An 11,839-nucleotide genomic window follows, 5' to 3' on the forward strand; every position below is an offset into this window, starting at 1 on the left:
TCATTTGCTGCTGCTGCGCCCTGACTTGCTCTTTTCTGTCATCTCTACAGATTGGTGGAGGGAAAGCTCCCGGTCGAGGAACATGCGCTGTTGCTCAGCACTAGCCAAGCGACAGGTAAGCCAGGAGCTGAGGATGCAGCCAACCATTCCAAAGCATGCCACTGAGATGGACGCTATCTGCAGAGATGACATGAAGTCCGCACGCCTGGCTGCTGCAAGCACAAACTGGACATTCAGAATGCCACCTATCAGTCCGCAGATACAGCAGGCGCAGAAAAGGATCATCTGCAGGAACACAAACATTGTCAGTCGGTCACCATAGAGACAATAGCGTCACCATAGTGACAGACACCAAACATAGTCCACACCACTGTAGCCCAGATCAATGACACCAAGACCAGACCATGGGCACAGATTACTAACTGGAATAATGACTGATATGGAGATATGGGATCTGTACACTGGAATAATCAACAGGCAATCTATATATATATCAAAAGAAACATGCACAGGTATGAGTAGATAGGACAGTTCCTTATCTGTTGTCCTTAATTATATCATGTTGTATATTGATAATGTGCTCCTAACTCTCTCTCCCCCGACACATATACACACAAACATACACAGGTATTTGGTTGGTCGTCTACGCACAGTTTCAACAGAGATAAATTACATGCTACATAATACAATATAATCTCCTCATTCGAAACGTACCATTAGCCCTGTTCTCCTCCTAGCACAAAGCATTCCACAGAGCCCACAGATGAGAAACTGTCAGAGAAAAAGATGAAAATCAAGGATTCTTCATTGCATCTCTACATACAGAATAACTGACATACAATGACTAAAAAGTGTAACAGCACATCAATAGGCTTCCTTTGTATTGCATATGACTAGGGTCAGGATTTAAACCAGGATTTGGGTTAGGGCTGTGCACACATTGATAATTAGTTGCATTGTACATTATTGCACTGTACAGTAGCCTATACTTTATGGTGTGTCTCAGGGACGTGCACAGGAATTTTGATTGCTCTGCCCTAGAAAAAAGGGGCAACACGTTAATTTTTGTCACTGCGACCGCGACGCCCCCTCCCCCTGGACGCATATTCTGCCTATAGCTATCACTTGAAACTGTTACAACGCTTATTCCGCGATTATTTTATCTAGGCCTAGATGAAGTTCTGCTGGCGTAATACTATTTTAAAAATATATATTTCCTTTGGAGGGGCAACTTCAGTCGAGGAGGGCAAACGGGCAGTTGCGCGATCAACCTTAGTCCCCTCCTGTGCACGACCTTGGTTTGTCTACAATGTAACAACAGTTATATATGGAAACCATAAGTTATAGAACTAATTTTAAGATTTATATGATCTATGTTTTAAAACGGTTTAAAACTGTCATTGTACAATATTTGTTCCCTGTTACCTTCTAGCACTAAAATCCCAGTCAGACAAATCTTCCTCTTGACACTTCAAAAGAATGATCTTCTCTGGGTTCTATTGTTGGCTATTTTAAAAGTGCTATATGCAGGAGCCGTTGGCTGGCAAGACAAATTATTATTTAAACCACACTCCAAACAAATAGGGGTTAGTATTCGCCATGTTTGTACACCCCTAGCAAAAGAGGCAATAGTTGAAAACAATATAAATTTCATTAGGCTCAACTCAAAAATGATTTGAAAAGAATGCAAAGAATTGCCTTCCGAGCTGCCACAGTGGCAATACTTGGGTAACACAATAGGGTGTTACGCTCCACCATTTTCATTTACATGAACATTTTGCTATATTTTGTCAGGGCTGAAAGTGCCCCTGGTTGCTGCCTCTGACATAGCACTATTGTCCTTAAGTGATAGTAAGCTATATTCAAACATTGCAGAATTATTGAAATCGGTAAAAAAAAATCTCCATGGCTGTCTAGATAGCTTCCTATAATGGGATTGGTGTTGCCACTATTTCTCCTGTGCCCATCTTTATTATATTCACATGGGAAATTCTAACCATTGCATTTCTATTTAGGAAAGAAGAAGACTACATTACTCAACTTTTGACAGTTTAGAAATAGCATGAGAAGATCAGAGGTGGAAAAATATCTTGGGGGACTTGATAATGTAGGGATAGGCTGACGCAAACAGTTATGATGTAGCTGTTCTAGCCTGGTCTCACAACATCTGATACTTTTCCAGGTTCAAATTGGGCACCTTTTGCCTACAATGGATGTACATTGTTATCCTATAAATGCACACCTCATTGTGGATTATTCCTTAAGGTTTATATTCCCCCAAAATAAATTATAATAATACATCGTACTTGATAGGTGCCTTTAAAGGCACTCAAGGACACCTTACAAAACAAACAATAAAAAAATCAACACATAGTAGCAAACAATCCACATTCAGACAAGGCAACAATATAAAATAAAATATATAAAAAAGGGTTAGAATCAGACAGAATGGACAAGTTTTAAGAGGTGTGTCTGAAGTGCGAGTTTGAAGAGGTGGCTCTTAAGGTAGGGAGAGTCTCAATATTACAGATGTTATTTGGGGCTTCAGAGGTCAGGCAAAACATGGCTAACTCTCAACCCCATGGTTGTCAAGTGGGCAGGAGGTATAGTGAGATTGATGGAAGAGAATCTAAGGGTACGGGATAGTGTGAAGATGTGAAGTAGATCTGAGACACACAGAGGGGTGAGGTTAGACATTTTACAGGGAGCCAATGAAGTTGTATGGAATGGGTTCTGGTTATGAAACGGGCAGCTGAATTCTGACCCAGTTGAAGTTTATGGAGGAGTTTGTGAGGAAGACCAGAGAGGATAGATTTACAGTAGTCAATACGATGTGTAATCAGAGAATGTACAAGAATAGCAGTACTGATAGATGTAAGAGATGGGCAAGCTCATTTGATATTGCATACCAGAGGAGCTGGTGAGACTCTGGAAGCAGAGCTTGTGCGATGGTGAAGGCTAGGTAACCAGGAGAAGGTGATGGGGAACGTTAGCTAATTTGCCAACAAGACGGATGAGCTGGCTGCCTTGGCGAAGAACATGAAGTTGAACAGAGAGTGCAGCCTAATGTGCTTTATGGACAAACCTGGCTAACTGGAAACATCCCGGACTACAACATTGAGCTACCTGGCATTACAACGGTAAGAGCGAACAGAATTCCAAAGCTAAGTGGCAAACGAATAGGTGGGGGTCTTGCACTTTATGTTAACATCAGGTGGTGCAACCCAGGACATGTGACTGTCAACAGTGTTGGGAAGGATACTTTCAAAACGTATTCCGTTACAGAATACATAATACATGCCCAAAAATGTAATATGTAACGTATTCCGTTACATTAACTAATCCGAGTAACGTATTCTGAATACTTGGATTACTTCCACATTGAATTGCATTTTATAAGTGTAGGAATGCGGCCATCAAATCCTGCTTACTAAACAGGCCTTTTCTTGTGTGTTCTTCTGTTCCAACTGGCTGAATGTGAACATTTTTTGTTTGTAGTCCCAAACCGCATACTACAAAAATCTAACCGCAGTTTAAGCGAACACAAGCTCATTTAAGCTAACGTAAGATAGCATGTCAAACAATATCTTCAATCTGCGCCTCCAACTGGGGAAGGTCCCTGCACTGTTGAAAACATTCTGCCTCACCCCCCTGCCAAAGAAGCCACACCCCAGTGAATAACTTCAGGCCAGTCGCTTTAACATCACACTTATCAAAGACCATGGAACGACTGCTACTACATCCTCAGACCCCAGGTACGCCATCGATCGACCTTCTGCAGTTTGCCTACCATGAGAAGGTGGCCGTGGAAGATGCCATCATCTACCTACTGCACAGGGCACTCTCTTATCTGGACAAGGGGAAAGGTGCTGTAGGAATCATGTTCTTTGATTGAACACCATCCAGCCTCTCTGACTGAGTGACAAGCTCTTGCAGATGGGTGTGAATGTCCACCTGCTGTTCTGGATAACAGACTACCTGACCGAGAGACCACAGTTTGTCAGGCTGGAAGACCGCCTCTCCGAGACTGTGGTCTGCAGCACCGGCGCTCCACAGGGGACTGTGCTCTCACCAGTCCAGTTCACCTTGTACACGTCTGACTTCACCTCCAACACAGTCATGCCACATCCAGAGGTTTTCTGACGACACGGCTATTGTGGGATGTCCAGCATTACTAAACACATTCAATACCCCCCTAATCAACTAAACTGGGCTACAGACAGCGTATGTTGTACGGTGAAGGAGGGCCTTTACGGATCCCGGGTACAGCATACTGTGTTGCGACTGTCACCAGCCAATTGGGCACTGCTGTGTACCATGCAACCCTAAAGCTTACTCCATATGTACAATACCAAACAAAATGCTAAATGCCAGCATTACTAAACATATCTTCTCCCTTTCTCTTTCTCTCTCTCTCTCCTTTCATACCATATTGCTTATGCCTATAATAACACTAATAAAATAGCCATATTGCCTACTGTTAAATCTACTACCCAAAGGTATCTCCCTATCTGTTTCTGAAATTGATGTCTACTAACAAAAATGTTGTCTCTCCATTATGGCATGTTACAATTGCCCCTGTTGCCATTGTGCTTGCACTAAGGGGGTTCAGGCTATGGGCTCTGTAAAGCTCCTAGAGGCCATTGGTCTTAAGGAGATCGTAGTGGATTTCAGGTCTCAGCCTTCTCTGCTACCAGTCTCCATTGAGGGGGTCAATGTGGAGGTGGTCAACACCTACAGGTAATTAGGTGTTCATCTAGACATAAACTGGACTGGTCAGCCTACACTGATGCACTCTAGGGTCAGAGCCGGCTCTAATTCCTCAGGAGGTTGGGATCCTTTAATGTCTGCAACAAACTTCTGTGCATTTACCAGTCTGTTGTTGCCAGTGTCCTCTCTTATGCTGTGGTGTGCTGGGGAGGCAGCATAAAGAAGAGGGAGGCTGGGATACAGGCTGGTGACGAACGCGTAAGCTGTTGTTGGCACTGAACTGGAGTGTCTCACAACAGTGGCAGAGAGAAGGACCCTGAGCAGGTTGCTGGTAGGTAGGTGATACACTACTTGGAACTTGGTTCACCTCAGCTGATAGGAAACCTTTTAACAAGCTGAGCTGATCATATCGTCATATTCATATAAACATGATATGTAAGTACATGTGCAGTTTGTTACACTAGTTAAGGAAATCACCACAGTTAAGGAAATCACCTCAGCCCTCACCAAAGAGTTGCAGATGGTATTTAAATGGGTCTCTGATAACAAACTTGTCCTGAACATATCTAAGACTAAGGGCCTGATTTACTAACATGCGACCGCTGCTTAATCTGCGGTCGCACATTAACGCACGGTGTTTTTGCGCATTTTCCGTGGTATTTATCAAACCAGATCCGCGCTGGGCAATCTGTGTTTACTCCGCCCTATATAGGGCCTGATTTACTAACATTGCGACCGCTGCTTAAAATGCTGTCGCACATTAACGCACGGTGTTTTTGCGCATTTTCCGTGGTATTTATTTAGGAAGAGAAAATGAAGGTTCAGCGAAGTGGAGGTATATGTATTGGTTCACGTTCGCTCAATCACTGAACCTGATTCAATGTGTGCGCTGCTATATTGTTGTTCTGCCTGTCATCACCTACAGCGAGATGTTTAAAAGAACACGATTATAAAGAATATGCTATTGGTGGCATTAATGCATAAACTGTCTATTATAACAATATAGATGTGTACATGGCGAGATTAATAATTTCTACAAGGGACATGGGTTCACTACAATATATATGGACGTGGGTGCAATCAATGGTTTCAATTACGTTCGGAAAGTTTGCGATTTCAAAAAAAGTCCTGTTTGATGTCTAAAATTTCGGCTGTGGCAGTGGGGAAATGTATTGACCAGTGCGCCATAGCAATGCTTCGAGTACCTGTGTGAATATTTGTGAAGGCTGAGATATATCAACTGCTGATAGTATAACTGTTTGAAATGATCCGGTGCCAATATTTGCAATGTTTACCAACTGATTGAATGGAATGTGATCTCCGGTTGGAGGGTTAGATGTCATCTCTGATCTGGTTCAGTAATTTAAGTATTGCGTGGCTGGTTAACCTGTACCGTCTAATGATTTGTGGTTCATTTAACTGAAAATGTGTTATGCGAGTTGAAAAAATTATTTCTGTGCGCTGTCTCTGTCTTCTTTCTTCGCCTTTCTCTTATCACTGCTGCCATATCAACGTTTTCAGACTCAATGAAATTGCGCTTGGTTAAGACGTGCTTTTATGAGGCGGAGAATTAGCCTGCAAATTGGAGACGTGCGCTCCACAGGCAGTTTAGTAAATACCACGCATGACATCATTAGGCGCACTTACCTTGTCTCCACCCATGTAAATTGCGCCTCACGCCTACGTTACCACCCACCTCCAAGTTACCTCCCCTGTTCACACCCACAGGCGTTAATATGCGCTGCGGCCCATTAGTAAATACCGTTTTATGTTTACGACCGCTATTTTACGTCAGAAATGGGCGCAATCCTGTTAGTAAATCAGGCCCTAAGAGCATTGTATTTGGAACAAAGCACTCATTAAGCTCTAAACCCGAGCTGAACCTGGTACTGAACAATGTTGCTGTTGAGCAAGTACAGGAAACAAAGCTTCTGGGTGTAACTTTAGACTGTAAATTATCATGGTCAAGACATATAGATCTACTGGTACAAAAGATGGGTAGAAACATATCTGTGGTCAAAAGATGCTCTTCTTTTTTAACACCTCATCTGACCAAACAGGTCCTGCAGACCCTGGCATTGTCACACGTAGATTATTGCTCGGTGGTCTGGTCAGGTACCACAAAAATGAATCTAGGGAAGCTTCAACAGGTACTAAACAGAGCAGATAGGCTTGCCCTTATGTGCATACCAACAGCAAACATAAACAGCATGCATGACAGTTTCTCCTGGCTGAAAGTTGATGAGAGGTTAAAAGCATCACTTACTGTCTTTCATAAAAAACATTAACACATTAAAAAACCCTGACTGTTTGTTTAGGGAGCTCACACTCCCTAACTACTACACACATACCCCACCAGACATGCCACCAGTGGTAACTACACAATTTCAATAATCAAAACAAACTCAAAACAAGGTGCAGTACTATGTAGGGCTATGGCTGAATGGAACTCCCTTCCAGATCACATTTCAAAAACCCAGAACAAAGCTAGCTTCAAAAAACAGGTGAAGCAACACCTCATGGCTGTTTGCACTGGATCCTAGTATGTATTACTACATTTTACTTATCTACTCATCTATCCTTTTTCCTCTTTGTCATTCGTTGTTTTGTGTGTTGATGGTTTAGTTATTTTGTCTTTTTCCTTTTTTTATCTGGTGTTTGTATGTTGATTTCTTCTTTGTTATGCCTTTTCCTTTTCTTTTATCTGTTGCTTTGTATGTTGATTTCTTCTTTGTTATATGCTTTTCCTTTTTTATCTGTTGTTTGGTATGTTGATTTCTTCTTTGTTATATGTTTTGTGTGGACCCAAGGAAGAGTAGCTGATGTCTTCTGCATCAGCTAATGGGGATCCTAATAAAATCCTTAATCCTAGTACCGCACCAATACCTTAGTAGGCTACATTCTAAGGCATTACTTTGTATTTTGTATTGTTATTTACTCAGTTGTTATCTCAGACTTACTGTGCTGTTATCTCAGAACATATAATCAGTTATAAGGAAATCTTTAAATGAACACAACTTAAGCACTGGCTATTCTGAGTAACTACTGTAAATCTGATCATTTGAAAGTTGAATTGGTCTGGGCCTCGTTTCCCGAACGCGCACTTAGCCTAAAAAGCACTTGAAATCGCTCGTAAGAGGATTCCTACGTTGCAGACGGGTTTCCCAACGCCACACTTAGCTTAAGTGTATCTTTCATTGAGAGGAATTCTACGTGTGGACAGGACCAGTAGTAACTTCACACTTAAGGCGGCTGCATGCTACAGCGTTGGGGGTTAACGGTTGCGCAAAATTTACTCGGTGCAGTTCATGCTCCCAAAGGTTGCGCGTGTTGTCATGAGCCTGCCATTTGCCTGGCAGATAGAAAGCTGTGTCCCTAACAGAAAGTCTGAAGCTTGAAGTTCTTTTCAAACCTTTGCTTGGGTAGCACTGTTAAACTGAGCAGACATGCAGACTACATTTGAGTAATCTCATCACGTAACATTCGTTTTCTAAAAACAATCACATAGTATTGCATGTTTAACTGTGGTAGAAAATACGTTAGCTTAATGCTAACGTATATGGAAAATCCTATAGACACCGCGCTAGGTATTAGCATCAAGTAATTCACGTTAATGTTTTTGTATGAGCCTGACATTTGCTCTGCAGATAGATAACAGGTTCCCTAACAGAAAGTCTGAAGCTTGAAGTTATTTTCAAACCTTTACTTGGGAAGCACTGTAAAACTGAGTAGACATGCAGAATATTTTAGTAACCTCATCTCGTATCATTCGTTGATAGAATGCAGGCTGCGAGGCTCGCGTAAGGGCTTACGTAAAAAATGACGCAAGTCTAGAAAAAGGGGCCGACGCACGCAAGACGTAAGAAGTCGCGCAAGGGTCGCGCAAGGGGCTTGCGCGGCCTCTTGCGCTTGCGCTTACGCTTACGTAAGGAAGCATGAATCAGCCTTTAGCGATGTAATCCACCAGGGGCGTCGTTCGACCGTCGTTCGGAAGAAACGGGAATTAAAAAAAAAAAACATGGCTACTTGAAGCGAGGAATATTTTACATGAATAAAGCTATCTACACAACTTTTTATATGTTTATAATGACTCGGTTTGATCGGAAATGTGCTACGCAACCAATGCAGAGTATTTAGGTCTTGACTGAAGCTTTCAAACAGTAGTTTGATGGCACATTTAGCGCTTATGCCACCACTCCATTGGCTTATATGGTAGCTTCTAGCTAGATGGTTGTATATTATGTAGAAGAAATCCAAACGATGTTTCTGTGTATAGCACATCATGAGAATGTCATTGTTTCACCTGCCTATTCCCATCAAAATAGAAATAAAGAATATTGAGTATTTGAAAATAAAGATTAGGCTATACAAAACTAGTGCATTGCCAGGAATTATGCATTCTGTAGTGTTAGCAGACGTAGGGCTGTTGGGTAGTGTAATGGCAAGACATATTTGCACTCCACATAGGTACAGGTTACACTGAAGTATTATTGTGATGCATGTTTCCTTTTCATTAAGAAATGTGTTAATGGTAGCCTTTTTGGAGAGTTACCAACAAATAAAGTTTGAGATTATGTAGTGGATGCAGTATACTGTAGATGTCAACGTTGCTGTCTAAACTATAAACTAAATGTCATAAAGAAAGACATTATTTAAAATGAAGTTATGGTTGAAATAGGATCACTTCTTTATTGTAAGGGTAAGTGTAGGGCAAGAATGGTCATGCAGTTGGACTCAAATGTAGGTTAATTTTATTGAATGTATGTAGCCTACTGTACTGTATGACTTTGATGATGCTAGCTTTGACAGCCCACTCTCAGACAGATCGTAATAAATGTCCTTACAATGGGAACACAGTTTAAATAGGCTTCTCTGCTGGAGATGGCGTTACTATCCCCGCCCCGAATTTAGTGCACATTGCACGTTCGATGCACGCATAGGCTAGCTAATTTCACAGCAATTAACGTAAACAGGTTAACCTGACGTAAACAGCTCCTAAGAGCTACTTAAGAACTCGTGCACGTTGCGCTCGTGCACCTGACTTTAAGTTGATGGTTGGGAAACGCACGTAAATACAAAGTGCTACTTAGTGTACGATGTCGCGAAAATCCACGTAGGCCGTTATCGGGAAACGAGGCCCAGATGTGTGAGTGGTCGAGGCGCCGTCATGATATCAAACCTGATAAAGGATGTCGTTGATCGGATTGATGTGACTGAAAATCAATACAAATAAATGATTCACTATATATTACACCACAAGTAAATATGTGCACCACTAGAACTGTCATCCATTCTCTGTGATCCTACTATGATCAGCATTTTACCGCATAAAAAACCTGATGTTACCGTGACTAGATATCATATTTCGAAGTGGTTTGAAAAAAAAAGTTTTGCCCAAGTTCAACGAAAGCACAAATACAATCGTATCACGTAACACTGCTGAAATGAAAGCAGTTGTATAATATTATGTAAAATATCTCTCTCACCTGTTAAGACTTAGGCCTACCACCTTTTGTTGTGAAATAATTAAAAAGCTTCCACCTACAATAATACTTTATATTCTGAAGGTCTGAAGATATCGGGATAATATTTGGGTTTTGATGCTTGTATTTGCTGTGCGTGCTGATACTTTGTTTGAGGTGTTTTTCATGCTTCGTTGACAATTTAGAAGGGCGGATACATCAACAAATAGGCTACATTAAAAGGCTGAAACAGAGGAATCTCTGTTTATTTAAATGCCAGAGCTGCATTATCATAAAGTAGCCTGTATGGAAGCGTTCTCATTTAGCAACTAAAACGTGTCACTGCTTTAAAGACTTTCCCCCCTCTTCAATAAAGACTAATGAGCTATTATGTGTAAATTACCAGGGATGAAGTGAGAAAGCACATAGCCCGTCATACAATACGTTTTTTGTTTTTTTAAGTTAAAGATCTTATTATCACTCCACACTAATGAAATTTCAATCGCGGTGTAAATATAATCCAGTTTAGGTAGGTTATATTCAAACAATATCAATACAATACAATCCAAATAAAAATTTGGCCAAAAAACAAGGTCAGCAGTAAAATCATTTGAAAGTGCATTTTCATGGAAGTCACATGAAAACGCAACCTACTGCCACGCCGCTCCACACCGGCGCTCCCTCCTCATGGGGCATTTTAAGCGCAGCTCGGGTTGTCCTGTTCTCCAATATTCCCACCGTGATGCTGGACACTCCGAATCCAATCTCAGCAAACGAGAGCACCGCAAGACTCCATGCGAGGTTCCGACTGCTGCACATCCTTTCTCGACTGTCATTCCTTCAGAAGTTGCAATTTACCAGGAACTTCACTTCTGCATCTCTTTCTCAATCCGCAATCTGCTATATTTGCGATGATAGCATGTTGATATGTTGGAACAGGTATGGTTATGTATCTTGGAAAGTGTCCTTCGCCATCCAAAGTATTTGTTGTAGTTACAAGTGTCGTTTTGATATTGTCCGTGAAAATGTGTTCAGTGAGACGCTCCGACCGACTCTCGGTCTGCACGCAAACGGCCAAGAGCAGTGGTACAATAGGTCGATTTGCCTCGGATGATAATCTACTAAAGCTTTTTATTGCTGATTTTTTTTCAACGTATCTAAACTGTTGAGGTCTTCAGGATGTGGCAGTATGAGTCACGTGTCTCCTTTGACCCCCTGTTGCCCCCAGTAATGAAGTGTTGGAAGTGATTAAAGAAATCCTAAAATGTTGGTTCGATGCATACACTAAGTGGCCTTGGATAGGAAACATTAGTGTGTATTTGTTTGCTTCAAAAGCCATACTTTGAACATTTTATCATGGCTACATATCATTAAGCAGTACAGTAAGATTAGTGTTTGGTGGGAACTCGTGAGATATTTTTTTAACATCCACAAGAGAAGGTCCTACTCTTAAATAGCATATCTAGTTATAGTCACTGCTCCCTTATTACACAGAGCGCTTTCCCATATATGCCTGCATACTCACAGGGATCCATTCTGATTCTTCAATGAACAGACAATTGCCTGCCATCCAATGCCCTGGATTTGGTGAAAGGCTCTCACAACAAAAGCGGTCATATTCAATTAATCAAATTTGCCTCAGTGCCTCTGAAGAGGGATTGCTTCAC

General features: G+C 41.5%; 1 protein-coding gene across 1 annotated transcript; it reads right to left on the reverse strand.

The window, feature by feature from the left end:
• Positions 1–10,991, reverse strand: LOC308374954 (transmembrane protein 196-like; the record flags this gene model as incomplete). The annotated part of the gene is made up of 3 exons (XM_080850953.1): positions 1–285; positions 715–771; positions 10,827–10,991. 3 exons carry the CDS (start codon positions 10,989–10,991, stop codon positions 1–3), a joined length of 507 nt encoding a protein of 168 aa, XP_080707079.1.
• Positions 10,992–11,839: the final 848 nt, after the last annotated feature.

This window comes from Sprattus sprattus, assembly GCF_963457725.1.
Source record: "Sprattus sprattus genome assembly, chromosome: 14".
NCBI classification, from domain to species: Eukaryota; Metazoa; Chordata; class Actinopteri; order Clupeiformes; family Clupeidae; genus Sprattus; species Sprattus sprattus.